This window comes from Marmota flaviventris, chromosome 15, assembly GCF_047511675.1.
Source record: "Marmota flaviventris isolate mMarFla1 chromosome 15, mMarFla1.hap1, whole genome shotgun sequence".
Classification (NCBI taxonomy): Eukaryota; Metazoa; Chordata; class Mammalia; order Rodentia; family Sciuridae; genus Marmota; species Marmota flaviventris.
This window is the reverse complement of record NC_092512.1, coordinates 83,096,351-83,114,911: the sequence shown is the minus strand read 5'-3', so window position 1 is coordinate 83,114,911 and position 18,561 is coordinate 83,096,351. Positions and strand designations below refer to the sequence as shown.

The 18,561-nt window shown below is 36.2% G+C and overlaps 1 protein-coding gene across 2 annotated transcripts in view; it reads left to right on the top strand.

Annotated features, from left to right (window-relative positions):
• Nucleotides 1-468: 468 nt before the first annotated feature.
• Spidr (scaffold protein involved in DNA repair) overlaps nt 469-18,561 on the top strand; it is a 391,802-nt gene continuing 373,709 nt past the window's right edge. For both annotated transcript variants that reach the window (XM_027932800.2, XM_071602380.1), the window contains exon 1: nt 469-527. In XM_027932800.2, the coding sequence (XP_027788601.2) occupies nt 495-527 (33 nt within the window). In that variant the 5' untranslated portion in view covers nt 469-494. The remainder of the gene's footprint in view (nt 528-18,561) is intronic.

Here is an 18,561-nt window from a genome sequence, read left to right as displayed (position 1 = left end):
CTCTTTGATTTCGAAGTCTCATAAATTTAAGATTCTCTACTCTTTAATATTTGGAAGTTGTTTCTTTCCCTCCCAATATATCGGGAAATAACACCCCTCCTTTCTCCAATACACTAACAGCTACAGCTGCTCCTTAAGAATGATTATTCAAGGCACAACTTACTTTGGGTTTTCATTTTATTTTTACTCAAGGTCAGTTTTGGCCAGACAACACAATTCGTAAGACAACACTGCAGGATCCTGTCTTGAAGCTCTCTTGGGGAGGAAGTTGGAGCGGCAGCGCAGCAAACGCTTCCCCCACCCGAAATAAAGTACCCTTGCCGGACGCCCAGTAGCTCCCCGGAAAGCGCCGGGACGCAAGGAAGCCCCGCCCTGCGCTCGAACGCCCACCAATCGCAGCGCGCAGTGAGGCGTGCCGACTGGGAACCTGCGCGCGCGCCTTCCGGGGGGGGGGGGGCGATACAAGCGAGAGGAGGGAGGCGGCGCGCGTGGAGATGCCTCGCGGCGGCCGCCCTCGCAGTCACAAGGTGCGCGGTGGGGCGGGAGTTGAGACCTTGCGGTTTCCCGTGTAGCTAGGGTGAAGCGCTGGCCCGCCGTGGCAGCTCGGTTTAGTCCTCAGGAGGCGTGAACGCCAGTTGGTCGGGCTAGAGGGTGGGCGCTGGGGCTGGCGGGCACTCCAGCCTGCGAGCTGGAGCCCAGGCGAGGCCGCGGCGGGCGGGTCTGCGTTCGGGGTGCCGCCGCCGCCCCCAGGTCGGTCTTCTGCCGGGATTGTGTGCGCTACTCCTGTTGTGGGAAAGGCGAGGGTGGCAGCGGTGGGCGTGACGGAGTGGGCTTCTGGGGCTTGAGTTGGGAACTAGTGAGATATATTCTCCCTCGCTGGTGTTCTTTTTAATTTTTTTTGATTCATTCCTATAACGAACGCACCAAGACAACAGTGGATATAGGCGTGTCTCTGCCAGCTTTTCGTGTTGCTACTTTCTTTTTGTTCCTAAATTTCCTCTGAAACTTTCTTTTTCTGCCAGTGGGAGAGGGATCTGGAGCTGAGTGCTCCCAGTCTGTATTCCAGCGCCCTGCACAGTTTGTAGGCACGAAGTAGGTGTATAGCAACTATATAACAGGCACTATATGTGAAATGATTGCAACATCGTTTTTATTCTATCAGTTGTGGTGGTCATAGTGTTGATTTTTTTTTAAAGATTTCTTTTAAAAATCCCTTCTTAAAGCAACAAGCCAAAAATGAGACGTAAACTAAAACCCTTCTTTAAGTTTCTTGTTTACAAATAGTTGTGTCTCGTCATACTTAAATTTAAAACCAGGAACTATGCCTTCTTTCTTTATTTTTCTTCCTTTTACCCAAATACTTTCTGAGAATATAGTCCGTGTATACGGGGTCTGCTTCTCAAATACCGTTATTGACAGGACCACACTATAAACCTTGTAACTGATTTGGGGGAATAAAAGAAACCTGTCACACCTCTTAGATTGTAAGACACATAATCTAATATCAGAAATAGTAAAATGTGAAAAAACTTACGGAAACATGTCGTTGCTAAGTTCATTATAAATAATTTACTTAGTCATGGCAGCATTTCACACACTTGCCACCTGCTTATATTTCTTTTGGAGTGTCCCTGATGTTGCTATCCTAATCTTTTTAGTCTTTTCAACTGCTCATTTATTTCCCCTTGCTATCTTCCTGCCATGTTCTATATTTTATTTTATTTTGCCTTACTGGGGATGGAGGAGCTACGTTCCCAATCCTTTTTATTTTTTTATTTTGACATAGGGTCATAGTTGCCTAGGCTAGAGTGTGCAATTTGCCTCAGCCTCCCGTACTTGGGATTATAGGCATGCACCACTACACCCAGCCACTAGCCACATTTCAAGTGCACAGTAACTACATGTTGTCAGAGGCTTCTGGGTATCCAGCACAATACATAACATTTATGTCATTGCAGCAAGTTCTGTTAGGTATCACTGGCGTACACTATTTGAAATGGTATTCTCTAAAAGCCAAAGATTTTGTTTTCTTTTTTTTTTAAATTCTGGCTAGTTTATTTTTTTTAGAGAGAGAGAGAGAGAGAGAGAGAGAGAGAGAGATTTTAATATTTATTTTTTGGCGGACACAACATCTTTGTTTTTATGTGGTGCTGAGGATCCAACCCGGCTGCACGCATGCCAGGTGAGCGCGCTACCGCTTGAGCCACATCCCCAGCCCCCAGAGATTTTCTAATTGCCATCATTTATTCAGATTTTCAAGACATATAAAACTTGATGAGATTGGTTTTAGAGAATAGGAACATTCTGAGATAAAAAAAAAAAAGGAGAGCTCAATTTGGGGGAGATTGGCTGATTTTCATAGCAGTTGATATTTTACCTTTAGGAAGGTGTAACAGCTTGAGTTATGAGGCTAAGATGGAGGGTTGAAGAGAAGTGTGGGTATGGAAGTGTGTGATTGTGTATAGGTATTTACATGAATATCTGTAAGTATGTGTGAGAGGAGAGGGCTAGTGACCAAGGACATGTGATAAGAAAATATGGAGGGAGCTGCCCTTAGTTTGGGTCATTTTTGCAGTAACCCCAGGGATTGGTGATTGGTAAATTAAGTTCATAGAAGGATGGGAGTCTTAGTGCTCAAAAGGCAACACTGAAGCAATTGGCCATAGAGTGCAGAATGGCAGGAGAGGTGCCATGATTAGGAGGGGGCTAATGATTCTGATACAGTGAGTGGGCTTGAGACTTAAGTCCCAGTGAATTCCCAGGTACTAAAAGCCAAAGCAGAAACTCACTGGTGGTGCCCTTGTGTGGGAAGAGTTATTGATAATTATTGATGGGCACTTTTGTTAAAGTGTGATAATGGAGAATCAATGACTAGAATCCTCATTTCAAGAATTAGGCATTCGTGGGAGAAAGTGCTGACTCATTGCTTACCAACTTAGATATACTTACCATTTCTAAGTTGTAGTGACTTTGTAAAATGGACATGATACCTGTTTTGTAGGGTATGAGAATTAAATAATAAGAATGCATGGGGTGATGTGCCGAGCATACATATACTCCATATATGTTAATGAAATGAAAACCATTAATAAAAACATCTGATATTGACAAAATTATTAATATGAGGACAATAATATTATACATCCTCTATTACTTTGCTTCTAGATTTTCCTGGAATTGCCTTCTTTGATCTTGTGAGCAAGGAATAGGAAGAGGATTTAGTTTTAAAAATTTTCACTGATGTAAGAAAATTCTCTCAGTTAATTTGGTAGGAGTATGTTATGGTTCCAATTTAGGGCTTTGGTAATCTTATCGGATGATTTACTTAACTGGTGGCTCTGCTTTTCAGAATTTAGACTATTTAGTATTGATATTTTAGTTTTGATGTTGTCTTATCCTTCAAATGGAAGGAAAAGAGAGAACTTTATTGTGGGACTTTCTATTGTCATGTACTTCACACAAAATATACCATTTATAGGAAAACTAAATTTTCTTTTTAACCAAAATAATATATGTTCACAGATAGATAAAATGGTATGAAAATTTTCTTTATTAAGATAGAGACTTACATACAGCCATAAGAAATAATAGAGATCTTAGATACCATTTACCTACTTTTCCCTGATGTTGACATTTTGCAAAACTTTTGTACACTATAATCATCAGTATATTCACAATTCAGTCCAATTAACTTAGGTTTTCCAAGATTTGTGTTTATGTGTATGTGTATTTAGTTTTATCTTTGTGTGTTTGTGCTGCTATAACAAACTACCATAGATGGAGTGACTTACAGGAATTTGTTTATCTCAGTTAATGGGGACTGGGCAATGCTAGATGGAAGCAATGACCCTTTTCATTCTGGTGAGGGCCCATTTCCTGGTTGCTAGACAGTTATCTTATCTTCATGTAGTAGAAAGGTGAGGAACTCTTTTTTTAGGGCACTAATCCCATCCATCTGACCACCTACCAAAGTCCCCACCACCTCATATCATCACTTTAGGGGTTAGAGTTTCAATATATGGACTGAGAAGGGGGAGAAAACATTCAGACCATAGCAGTTCTGTACACTTGTATTATATGGGTAAGTTCTTATTTCTGCCACAATATTTAAGATACTAAACAGCTCAAAGAGCATGAGGCCCTTTTATAATCCTAGCATTCACTTCCAGTAACTCTCCCTTCATTCTGGCAACCACTAATCTGTTGTCACCATTTAAAAAACAAAATTGTTATTTCAAAAATGTTATGTAAATGAAATCATATTGTATGTAACCTCTTGATTTTTTTCTACTCAGCATAAAACCCTAGAGACCTATCCAAGTTTTGCATATCAGTAGTTTCTTTTTATTACTGAGTATAATTCTATAATTCTGTGGAATGGATACACCAAGTTTGGCTTAACTTTTCTGTATTGAAAAATCATCTGGTTGTTTTGTGTTGGACTATTGCAAATAAAGTTGCTCTGAACATTATGTATGGGTTTTGTATGAACATAAGTTAATTTCTCTGAGATAAATACCCACATATGTAATCATTGAGTTGAATAGTAATTAGATGTTTAGTTTTATAAGAAACATGTAAGCTTTTCCAGAATGGCTATATAATTTTATAGTCCCACTGGCTTGTGATTCAGTTTCATAATAGAATTCACCCTTTTAAAATGTATATTCCAGTGTTTTTAATATATTTGGTTATATGAATATTCAAAATTATAGGACACTTTTATCATCCCCAAAATAAACCTCACTTGTATTAGCAGCCATTCCCCATTGGTTTTGCCCTCATCCTCCAGCAGCAGCCACTGAGCTGCTTCCTATCTGTGGATTTGCCTTTCTGGGTGTTTCATAGAAAGTGAATCATCTAATATGAGATCTTTTTGTAATTGGCTTCTGTCATTTAGAATAATGGTTTGTCCATGTTATGCATCTATTAGTACTTTGTTCCTTATGGCTGAATAACATTCCATTATATGGACATACCACATTTTAAAAATCCACTCATCAGTTAATAGATATTTGGATTATATCTACTCTTAGGCTGTTAGGAATAATGCTAGTTTAAGCATTTGTTTTAAATATCTAAGTTTTTCTTTAGCAGAATTTCTGGTTATATAATAGCTCTTATGTTTAAATCTTGAGATACTGCCAAAGTGTTTTCAGAAGTAATTGCACCATTTTATAGTCTCACCAACAAGGAATGAGGATTCTCATTTCTCTATATCTTTGCAAGCACTCTGTTATGTGTGAAACAGTGACAGAAAATTCAGAGGTGAAATGATTGGGTTATGAGAGCCTTAATCTAATCAATGCATTAATCCTCTGCTGTGGATTAACTGGTCAGTAACTGCAGGTGGGTAAGGAGCGACTGCAGGAGGCAGGTCACTGGGGGTGTGCCTTTGGGGTTTATATTTGGTCCCTGGTGAGCAGAGCTCTGTTTCCTAGTTTCTGTGTCCTGAACTGCTTTCCTCTGCCCTGCTCTTCTGCCATGATGTTTTGCCACACTGTGGGATCCAGAGGTATGGAGTTGGCTGATCATGGACTGAAACTTGGAAACCGTGAACCAAAAGAAACTTCCTTCTGTAGTTGTTCTTGTCAGGTCTTTTGGTCACAGTGATGAAAAAGCTAACTAAAACAGAACACTGACTGTTGTTATTTGTTGAGTTATGTGACTATAACTCTTATAAATTTATAAGTTCTTTTTATTGCCAAATTGTAAGAATTCTTTATAAATTCTTTATACATTTCCCCTATCACATAATGATTTGTCAACATTCTCTTCCATTCTATGGGTTTTAATTTTCTTTTCTTTTTTAAAAATATTTATTTTTTAGTTTTAGGTGGACACAATATCTTTATTTTATATTTATGTGGTGTTGAGGATTGAATCCAGTGCCTCATGCATGCTAGGTGAATACTCTACCACTTAGCCACAACTAGCCCGGTTTTCATTTTGTTGATAGTATCATTTGAAGCACAAAGGTTTTAAAATTTTGATGGTGTCTCTTTTATTTTTTTCTTTTGTTGCTTGTGCTTTTGGTGTCATATTTAAGAAATCATTGCTTAAACCAAGGTGATGCAGATTTATTACTGTTTTCTTCAAAGAGTTTTATGATTTTAGTTTTTAAATTTATATCTGTTTCATTTTGAGTTAATTTTTGTATATAGTGTGAGTTAAGCATCTAATTTTGAAGCCTTGTGCATGCGATATCTAGTTGTCTCAGTGCTATTTGTTCAAAAGACTGCCCTTTCCTTGATTAAATTGTCTTGGCAGCCTTCACTTAAATCAGTTGACCGTAAATTAAGAATTTATTGCTGGATATTGGTTTCTATCTTATTGATCTCTATTTCATTGATTTGTGTCCAGAGACAATACTACATTTAGTTAATTATTGTGGCTTCATAGTAAAATTTGGAATCAGGAAATTTGAGTTTCTATTTTGTTTATAGATTGTTTTATTCTTGTGACTTTCTTGCATTTCCATTTGAATAACATAAGTTTGTCAATTTCTTCAAAAAGCTGTCTGGGATTTTGATTTAATTAGATGTGAAGATGAATCAGAGAGTATTACCATCTTAATATTAGGTTCTTTAATCCATGAATAGAGTTTGTCTTTCTATTTATTTAGCTCTTCCTTATTTCTTTGATCTATATTTTATAGTTTTCAGCATAAAAGTCTTTTACTTATTTCATCAGATTTATTCCTAAATATTTTATTATTTTTGATGCAGTTTTTGAAAATTTTACTTTTTTGTAATGATTATTGCTAATTACATATGTAAATACAATTATACATTTTTAAAAATATTGAGATTGTATTCTGCAACTTGGTTGAACTCATTTCTTAGTTCTAATTGTGTGTATATTTCTTAGGATTTCTTACATTAAAAAATTGTATCATCTGAGTAGAGATAATTTTGCCCTTTTTTCAATCTAGGTGTTTTATTTCTTCTCCTTGCCTAATTGCCATGACTAGGAAACTGGTACAATATTAAATATTTACAGTGGGAACAGTTGACATTCTTGTTTCTTCTCTTGGGGAATAAAGCAGTCAGTGTTTCACTGTTTTGTATGATGCTATATTTGAGTTCTTTGTAGATATTCCTTATCAGGTTGAGGAAATGCCCTTCAATTGCTAGTATGTTGAGAGTTTTTTTTTTTTTTTTTTTCCTCCTGTCCCCCTACCTCCTGGAATTGAAACCAGAGCTAAACACATGCTCTACCACAGAGCTATACCTCTAGTCCCACTTTTCTTGCATCTGTTGAGATTTTCATTCTTTATCTTGTTAGTGATATATGTTACATTGATTGAATTTTGGATGTTACATTAATCTTACATTCATGGGGAAAATATCTATTGGTCATGGTGTATAACTCTTCATATATTGCTGGATTCAGTTTGCTAGTATTTTGTTGAGGATTTTTGCATCTATATTCGTAAAGCAGTATTGTCTGTATTCTTTTTATGTTTTTTTGTTTTGTCATTGGGATAATGATGGTATCAATTAGGAAGTCTTTCCTCTAATACATTTTGGAATAGTTCTTGAAAAACTGGTATTAAAGCTTTTTAAAATGTCTGTTATACATCACCCTTATAGCCGTCTGAACCTCAGTCTTTCTTTGTGAGTAGTTTTTAGATTACTAACTCAATCTGTTTGTTATAGGCCTATTCATTTTCTTTCTACTTCAGTCAGTTTTACTAGTTTGTATCTTTCCAGGAATTTGTTCATTTCATTGTAGTTGTCTAATTTGTTGGCATTTAGTTGTTCATGTAACTTATAGTATTCTTTGACATTTTTGATGTTGGGTCATCTGTAAATAGAGTTAGTTTATTTTTTTCAATCAGAATGCCTTTGCATTCACTTCATCCTATGTTTCTGCCTTACTGCAGTGGCTAGAATAGCATTATGTCAAATTGAATGGTGAGAGAAAATGTCCTTACCTATTATTGGTCCTAGGAGAAAGGGATTTATTCTTTTGTAGTTAAGTATGTTGGCTGTAGGGTTTTTGATAGGTAGTGTTGCTAAGGGTTTAATGTGATTGGAGTTTTTCACCTAGAGGTTCATGTGCTAGAAGCTTGGTCCCTTGTGTGGCAGCACTGAGGTGGTGGAATCTTGGGGTAGAGCATAATGAAAGGTAATTTGGTCATGAGTGCTTAATCCTCATGAATGGATTAATGCTGTCTCAAAAGAGTGGGTTGTCATAGCAAGGCTACCCCTACATACTTGCTCTCTTCTATTTCCCTTTATGCTTCTCTGCCAGGTTGTGATACAACCAAGGGGTATCATATTGATGTCATGGAGTTTGGATCGTGCAGGCACCAGAATCATAAGTCAAAAATCTTCTTATTTGGCATTTTTGTTATAGCAATACAAAATAGACTTAAGATTCTTGGGACAGCTTTAACAAATATAAAAATGGAGTAACTTAATAACAACAGAAATTTGTGTTTCAGTTCTGGAGGCTGAGAAGTCCAAAGTCAAGGTGCTAGCAACTTGGTGTTTGGTGAGGACCCACTTTCTTATTTATAGATGACTGCCTTCAAGTCCTCATGTGGTAGAAGAGGTGAGGGAGTTCTCTGGGACTATTTTATAAGGGTACTAATCCTGTTCATTATAGCTCAACCTCATGACTTGATCAGTTCCTATAGACGCTATCTTCATATATTATCACACTGGAGATTAGTTTTACTACGAGTTTTTAGAAGGCATGCCAAGCGTTCATTGTATAGTAGTACTCTTTATTAAAGTTGATGATATTTACCTTTATTTGTAGTTTGCTGATAGTTTTATCATAGGTGATTATTGGACTTTGTTACATCAGTTCTGTTTCAATTGATTAAACTTTTCCTTTTAGCATGTTGGATTGCATTGGTTGAGTTTTGAGTATTGAACCAGCCTTTTACACTTGAAATAAGTCTTCTTTGTTCTTGATGCATAGTATTTTTTAGATATTGTTCAATTCCTTTTGCTGATTTTTTGTTGAGAATCTGTCATTTATGTTTTTGAAACATTTATTGTTGTTGTTTATTTTTGTTTTTGTTGCTATCTTTGTTTGCTTATAGTATCAGGAACAGTAGTTTCCTAAAATGGCTGGAAACTATTTCTCCTTGTCTATTTTCTGGAAGATATTGTATAAAATTGATGTTAATTCTTTGTTAAAATTTGGTATAATTCTATAATGAAGTCATTTGGGCCTGGAGATTTATTTTCAGGGGCTTTTAAACTTCAGTTTTTTTCCTGCCTGCAGGATTTACGATGAGAACTTCTTTTTCATACTCATGTGGATGATTTGTGTTTTTTATGTTTCTGTTTTTGTCAGTCTTCCTAAAAGTTTACTAGTTGTACTTAACCTTTTTGAAGACTGAGGTTTTGTTTTATTCATTTTTAAAATTATTTTCCTATTATCAGTGTACTTGATTTCTGCTCTTTTATTATTTCTTTCCTTCTGCTTGGTTTATGAATTTTTTTGTATTTCTGGTTTTTTAAAAAAATACCTTTTTTAAAAAATTTCATTTTTATGTGGTGCCGAGGATCAAACACAGGGCCTCACATGTCCTAGGCGAGTACTCTACTGCTGAACCACAACGTCAGCCCTACGTCTGGTTTCTTGAGGTTGGAATTTTGATTATTTATTTGAGACTTGTCTTTTAATATAAGTATTTACTGCTGTGAATTTCTCTCTCATTTCTGCTTTTGTTGCACCCCATGAATTTTGGTAAATGGTGTTTTCTTTTATATTTAGTTTTGTGTATGTTAAAATTTCTCTTTGAGACTTTCTCTTTGAAGCTTGTTCTTTAATATTCCTGTTTAACATTTACTGTTGTCTTCCTTGTATGAATTTTTAGTTTAATTTCTTTATGATCCAACAACACACTCAGATTTTACTTGTGTAGTTGTTTAGGTTTGTTTTATCGCTCAAGGTATGCTTTAGCTGGGTGAATGTTCCATTTGAGTTTGTAAAAAGTAATATATATTTTGTTGTTGGGTAGGGTATTCTCTGTCAATAAGATACTACTGAGTGATTTTGTTCAGATCTTATATAACCTTTCCTATTTTCTGCCTATTAGTTCTGTCCATTGCTAGCAGTGGAGAGAGGTTGAAATTCTCAACTATCATTTAATTTGGATTTTTTAAAAAAATTTCAACTCTGTCAGTTTTGTCTTATGTATTTTGAGAGTCTGTGTTTGGTATCCATACAATATTGTTAGGTCTTCCTGGTGAATACATCATTATGTAATGTCCCTTTTTGTTTTTAGTGATCATTTTTTGCTCTGAAGTCTACTTTATCAAGTAGTAATATAGTCCTGCCTTCCTGTTTTTTATTTTTGTTTCTGATGAAAGTTTTCTTGGTGTTTTTCTTTTCCATTCTTTTATTTTTATCCTTCTTATAGTATTGAGTTTGAAGTAAGTTTCTTCTAAACATTGTATGTTTTGGTTTTTTAAATTATTATTTGTTCTAAAATCTCTCTTTTTCTTTCATGAGTTTTTGTTTTGCTTTGGTACTGGGAATTAAACCCAGGTGCACTTTACTACTGAGTTATATCCTAGTCCTTGTTTTTAAATTTGAGACAAGGTCTTGCTAAGTTGCTGAGTTTCTCACAAAATTGCTGAAGCTGGCTTCCAACTTGAGGTAGTCCTGCCACAGCCCCTGGTGGAATTACAGGTAGCCCACCATCCTGGCCATAATTGAAGATTACTCATTGTGTTAAGAATCAGTACACAGATGGTCCACTTTGCGGACTATTCTTTTTTTTTTTTTTTAATAAAATTAAACATTCCATTTGTTAATTTATAAACCATAATAAAACCATTTCACCAGCAGATCTTTCTTTGGAAAAGGTAAACACGTTATGTGCAAATTTCAGCAACAGTAGAAATTTCATTAAACCCAAATAGAGGCATAATTCATTTTGGAGTTCAATGATATATTCAAGGAACCACTTAACAATAATTGTAGAGAAGTACCAGAACATCTTTGCAGTGCAAAATTGTTGTTTTTCACCAGTCAGAATAATACAACTGTAAGCTCCACAGCTTCTGGTGAAGGCACTTTGAAGTTCTTTTCACAAATAATACCCATAAGGATTGTTTCTTCTTATTTTGCACAGCAGTTTTCTGAAAACCTGGGGCCAAAATATTTATGAAGCAAGGGAACAAAAGATTGATAAACAGGTACTCTCCTTAGGCCAGTGGTGTATAAACTTAGGCAAGCAGGAAAGTGGCTCACTCATAAGCCGACAAAATTGGACCTCTTAAACACAAAATTCCAATTATTAAAAGCAAAAAATCAAAAACTAACCCAAAAAAAAAACAAAACCAGAAGTCAAGCAGAAGCCGTGTTACTTCCTCCCTGAAGGGGGAAATACCACATTCAACAGGAAATAAAGGGCAAATTGGTTGTCTGTCCCAAAGTATAGCTAGAGGTTGGGGATAGTACCGAAGAAAGAAGGGTGGATATCAGCAGCAATCCCAGAAGTAGCCTGGGTGGTGGGAGAATTGGATATATAATCTCTTTTAATGGATGTATTTAGGTCATTTAAAATAAATATTGATGTTGTTAATGCTAGTATGTCATTTTGTTATTTTGCCCACCTCTGATTTCTTTCCTGTTTCTCTTTTCTAGCCTTCCTAGGGATGACTTAAATCAGTTTAGGATTCCATCTTGACTTATTCATAGTTTTTTTGGTTGTTTTTTATCTTTTGATAGTTTTCTTAAATAATACAATAACGCATATATAACATCGTAGTCTACATATATTAGCATTTTATCACATAATGTGAAGTGTAGAAACTTCACTTTTCATTTAGGTACCTATAAAAATGTACTTACTCTTACCCTAACATAGAATACATATATGACCAGATGTGTGAAGGCTTTTACCTCCACAAACTAAGCAATTTTCCAGTGGATTCTAACTAGTTATTCTATAGTCTAATTAGAGGTTGTGTTGAATTATTACAGAAGAAGAGATGTCTCTGAAGAAGGATCCCAGGAGTTCCCAGAGAGAAGGGGGAACTTAGGACCAGCAGGGCTCTTGGCATACGTGATGGAAAAACAATTTCAGCAACAAAGGCATAGTCAGAGGTTTATTTAGGAAAGATAAATATTCAAGGGAGAACACCTGGTGATCTTAGGAGTTGCCTTTGGGGAAAAGTAAGGAACATTCATTCAAGAGAGAGACAGTAACATCTTAGTGTGGGTGTTAATATTTATAGAGCAATGGTTGCTAGAGCTGAACTAGAGGAGGAGCCAGGTGGAGCTACACAAATTTGTGCCAATTTTCCCTGAGCTTGTGCCTTGTCCTCATATTTTAAGAGGGTAGGTTAAGGTTACAGTAGTTCATGGGTACTTTTTGCATTTTGATGGTTCATGGAAGTTTCCTGTGTTTCAATGGTTTATGGACACTTCATTTTGGATTCAGTATCTCTTCTTTTTATTCCCAAATTCCTATCTCAAGATCCCTTGTCAAGTGCTCAGTCTCATAACACTGCCCTTACTTCAGTCACAAATAGCAAGTAGTAGGTTGCCATTTTGTACCTATTATAGATGGGCTGCAAACCAGAGTTCCCATGACCTTCTCATTAAGTGCAGTTAGTTTGGTAGTGTTGCTCAGGGAAACAGTTTACTGGCTTATTATAAAGGATATTGCAAAGGATACAAATAAACAGTCAGATGAAGAGATGGATAAGGTGAGATACGGGAGGAGGCGTACTTGGAATTTCCACACCTTGTGAAACACCTAGCACTTCCTGTGTTCAGGAGTTCATCAAATCTTGTTTTTTTTTTTTCCCCCTTCATTGGTGATACTGGGGATTGAAACTAGGGATATTCTCCTACTGAGCTACATTCCAGGCCTTTTTATTTTATTTTGTGACATGGTCTCTACTAAGTTGTCCAGGCTCACCTCAAAACTTTTCTTGCCATATTAGCCAAATTCTATTGTTATTATCATTTGCATATATGAATATGTAACAATGAATCCAACCATTATGTATAATTATATGCACCAAAAAAAGAGAGGGGGCGCAACTTGCCATTATCCTTCCTTACCCTCCTGAGTTTACAAGTGAGTTGCTGGGATTGCAGGCATGCAGTATCACACCTGGCTTTTAAGAATTTTTATAGAGCTAATTCTTTTGCCTCTCAACCCCCTTACCAGATGTCAGTGGGTGGGGCTGCATGTTTCAACCCACTTAACATTGGTTACTGGGTCTTTTGTTGATTGGTGTCATCTGAGACTATCTACAGGCCAGGTAATCTTATTTGCATTAAGTGGGTAGATCAAAAGAGCTCATTAGGAGTAACAAAGACCTTCCTATCACTCAGGAAATTTTTTCAGTTTTTAGAAGTTCTACCACAGGAATCTGGGACAAAGATCAGGTACATTTCATATTATATCACAATATTTTTACTTTCCCTTGTTTTAAATATACGATCTTGAGTGTCAGATGGTGTTACAATTTTCATATTTATCTATATTTCTCCTCTTTCTGTTTTTGCTATTTCCTACTTGCTGCCACAATTTTTCTTTTTTAACATTTCCTTCTGTTTGTAGACTTCCTTTAACCAATCCTCCTACCCCCTCTGCAGTATTGGGATTGAACCCAGGGCCTTGCACATGCAAGAGCTCTGTTCTGAGCTGCATCCCCAGCCCTGTTTATTTTTTACTCTGAGATGGGATCTTGCTAAGTTGTCAAGGCTGGCCTCCTTGCCATTCTCCTGCCTTAGTCTCCTAAGTAGCATGGTACTCAGCCCTTTAACCAAAGGGTGCATCTTATTAGGTGACGTATTTTCAGGTTTTTAAAATCTGAAAATGTCTTGAATTTTGCCTAGATTCCTGAGCAATTATATTACTGAATGTAGAATTCTTGGTTGACAGTTCTTTAAGAACTAAAAAATATTTAACTTCTGACCTCCATAGTTTCTGATGGAGAATCCTGTCATTCAAAGTGGTATTCCCTGCAGATAATATGTTATTTGTCACTGGCAACTTTACTAATTTTTCTTTATCTTCACTTTTTAGAATTTTAATTTTTGTTTTTCCTTCTTGTGTAACTGCTACATATTTTCCTTTGCATTATTCTCTATCTGTCTAGACTTAATTTTAAAAATTCTTGGCCCATTACTAGTTGGGTAATATGTAATTTTCCATCTTTTGCTTTGTTATATTCTTTCTTTCTTATAAAAGTTTCATGAGAGTTAAAGTTTCTTAGTTTTTGTATGCCTTAAAATGTTATTTTATTGCGCAGAAGATCTGCCTGCAGACCCAAAGCAGTGGCAGGGATCCATGACCACCAGTTCTTGTAATCCTACAGGGAGAATTTAAAGCAAGTTACAGAGTATAGAAAGAAGGTTATTAGAAAAGTGAGAAATTAGGATGACATAAGGTGTAGACTCTATACAAACTGCCATGTAGAGAATGGTATCTGTCTTACAGAATCTGGGAGTTTTAAGGATTTTGAGTTCCTTAGTTCTTACTTTAGTTTTGTGTTCTCCCTCTCCCCTTAAGCAGTTTGTATAGAACCTCAGAAAATTTTTCTTTTGTAAGGGTCCTGATGATCCATTCACAAGGGGAGGGTTGCAACCTCCTGGTCCCAAGGGTTGGGTACGACATGATCTTTAAATAGTAGTTCCCTTAAGGGATTATAAGTAGAATGGCTAAGGGTGTTTTCTGGCATACCAGCTCCCATTTTCCACATGCTTGTATGCTTTGATAAGGTTCCTTGTGATTCCTGGTCCTGTAACTCATGGACTGTCTTGTACATATATCTGATTTCCCTCTACCCACCTGTTCATGTCTATTTACCTAACAATTTTATTCCCATATTTGATCACAATAGTTTGACTGGGAAAAGAAATTTAGGTGGGAAATCAGTTTTTCTTGGGATTTTTAAGGCATTGTTGCACTGTCTTCTCACATCTAATATCTATTTTGTTTTAAGTGACTCAGCTTAATTAAAATATAAGTTAGAATGGGATTGAAGCTAGGGATAGTCCAGGCCTACTAAATTTAATGTAGTATTCTTAGTATACAAAAACTTCACTTTATAACATGGTTAATGGTTAGAAAAGGTATAATGGGTTGAGATGGAGGGAGAAAAAATATGGGAAAATGGAAGAAAATTGGGTGAAAGTAAGATAGGTGGGCTCTCAGGGAGAAAGAGACCCTTACTAGATGGAGACTGAGTACTATGAATGTGATCACTATGTTTATCTCTTTTGTTAGATGAAGAAAACCTCCAGTGGGCCAGATAAACTGGAAAGAAACAATCAGTTTAAATGTGTCTAAATTCAAATTCTAGGCAATGTCTGCCTAACTGATTTGTGACTGTACTGCTTAAACAAGAAGAAAGTTTCTGAACCCCATATATCAAATGATTGACCCCAGATTCAATTATCACAACAACTTGCCTGGGAACTTATACATTTCTTCCCAGGAAAACCTATATATAGTCAGTTCAACTGGAATTGAGGCATTCACTTGTCTTCTCTGAGAGGCAAATGCATCTGTACCCTGCCTTTGGGGTGTGCATATCTTTGCTTTTCTTTTCTTTAATAAATCTGTGCTTATGACTTGCTTCTGACATATTCTGAAATACTCAGCGACATAAGTCAAGAACTCCCCTGGGTCAAGTTGAGGAGGTCTCACTGATCCTTTGGATAATTCAACTCCTGTCTGGTGATAGAAGAATTAGATTTAGAAATTTAGGGGGGAAAGTATGAAGCTTAGGTTGTTTGTAGATATTTTATAAACTTGCTCTGAAGTTTATAGGCCAAGAATCATTGCCTTTTCACAATTTGATTTAGAATTCTCATTTAAATCATAACTTAAATTTAAATCATAAATCATAGACTAAAGTCACAATTTGAATTTAAATCATAAACCATAGACTTTTGTGGCAGTAGTCAGCAGATTATAGGTGTTTAATATTTTAATATAACAAGCAGAGGGAGTACTTACTTATATCCTTTTTCCATCAAGAACTTAAGCTGGAGATAGAGAATTTTAATATGTGCTACTTAAAATCTTTAAAAATTGCTCTTTTTTGATTATAAAAGTAACACATTCATTAGGGAGGCATTATAAAGAATATAGCAGAAAATATTACCTACAAGCCCATAATGAGATAATACAACCATTTTGATGTATTTTCTGCCATTATTTTTCTATAAATATTTATCATATTTGTTTAAAAAATCAGAAAATTGGTACATTATCTTTAAATTTAATGCCATGGATGTGTCCTTTAATAATAATCTAAATAATCTAAGTCTAATAACAATCATCTAAATATCCATTATTTTGATAAGATCAAAATTAGAACAAAATATATACGTAAGATTTCTATTGGCTTTTCATAAATTTATGTTTTAATTTCCATTCTTATAAAGAGTAGAACATTCATATGAAGAAAATTTTCTACTATCTTAAATAAGCAAAAAGAGCAAAATACACAGTATCTTTTTAAATTAAGGTTAAAAGTATGAAAAATGTATGTAATCTGAAGATACAAACAGCGTAGGAAAATATTAAAATAGTTGTATCAGGTTTATAGTTTGATGCTAGGCATGTAATTTTTTATTCAATAGAGATATTTGAAATGAATTAAAATGGATGTAAGAAATGCACTCAACTGCCCAAACCCAAAGAATAGACTCCTGGATAGAAATGTAGCAAAGCGAAACTTTAATGAAGGTCTTGCAAGATTGGGTATCTGAAAGGCACCATATACATATGTAGACTGAAAAAAAGATAGCCTCTTTAAAAAATGGTGATGGGAAAATTGAAATCCATATGTAGAATGAAATTGAACCCCTACACAAAACTCAACTCAAAGTGGATCAGGGACTTAGGTGTTTCAGACACCCTGTGATGACAAGAAAAAATGTAGGCTATCATGTCAGCTTAGGAACTGATTTCCTCAATGAGACTCCTAAAGCATTAGAAGTAAAATCAAGAATCAATAAATGGGATAGTATCAAACTAAAAACTTCTTTACAACAAACAATTAAGAACATGAAGAGAGAGCCTAAAGAATGTGAGAAAATGTTTACCCACTTGCACTTCAGGTAGAGCATTAATCTCCAGGATATACAAAGAACTCAAAGCACTTAACACCCAAAAAAACAACCCAGTCAATAAATGGACAAAGAAACTGAATAGGCACTTTACAGAAGAAGAAATAGAATTGGTCAACATACGTATGAAAAAAAGTTCAATATCTCTAGTAATTAGAGAAATGCAAATGAAAACCATACTGGGATTCCATCTCTAGTCAAAATATCAATTATCGAGAATGGAAGGAACAATAAGTGTTGTCAAGGCTGTGGGGGAAAATGTTCACTCATACATTGAGGTGGGACTTCAAATTGGTGCAAACACTCTGGAAAGCAGTAATGGAGACTTGTCAGAAAACTTGGAATGGAACCACCATTTGACTCAGCTATCCCACTCCTCGGTTTATACCAAAGGACTTAATACTACAGTGACTTAATACTGCAGCCTACTACAGTGATTTCAATGTTTATAGCAGCTCCATCCACAATAGCCAAGCTATGGAACCAACCTAGGTGCCCTTCAATACATGAATGGATCAAGAAAGTGTGGTATATATGCACAATGTAATATTATTCAGCCATAAATAATGAAATAATGGCATTTGCCGGTAAATGGATGGAACTGGAGACTATCATGCTAAGTGAGATAAGCCAGACCCAAAAACCAAAGGCTGAATGTGCTCTCTGATATGTGGATGCTAACACACAATAGCAGCAGGGGGAAGGATGGAGTTTATTGATTAGAGAAAGAGGAATGAAGGGAAGGAGGATGGAAATAGGAAAGACAGTGGAAGGAATTGGACATAACTTTCCTGTGTTCATATATGACTACACAACCAGTCAAACCACATCATGTACAGCCACAAGAATGGGCTCCTGGCCGGGCATGGTGGTACATGCCTGTGATCCTGTGGCTCGGGAGGCTGAGGCAGGAAAATCGCGAGTTCAGCCTCAGCAATGGTGAGGTGCTAAGCAACACAATGAGACCCTGTCTTTAAATAAAATACAAAAAATAGGTCTGGGGATGTGACTTAGTGGCTGAGTGCCCCTGAGTTCAATACCCAGTACCACCAACCCCCCAGAAAAGAAAGGGATCCTAATTAGAATGACATATACATACATGTATATGTCAAAATACACTCTACTTTCATGTATATCTAAAAAGACCAAAAGGGGGAAAAGATTGATGTCTGGTGAGCAGGCACACCCAGAACAGCTAGGCAAGCATTTTTTTTTTTTTTTTCCCTAGCACGTGAGTCCCTCCCCTGGTTCTTCATAGGGTTGGTTCTTCATAGGGGTTAGATCTTCTTGGATGGTTCCTGAGTTTCCTTATAAGGTTATTTCCTCTTTGGTGCCTCCAGAACCAATCAAATCTATGTGTATGTCTTTGAAAAAAGTGCACACAGGGGCTAACTTTGGACCAGTCAGGTTTACTTGTTTTTGCTCAGGGCTGCACTAAGGTGGGGAGTGCTAGGTGGGAGTTGGGGAGTTCACTCCTGATGT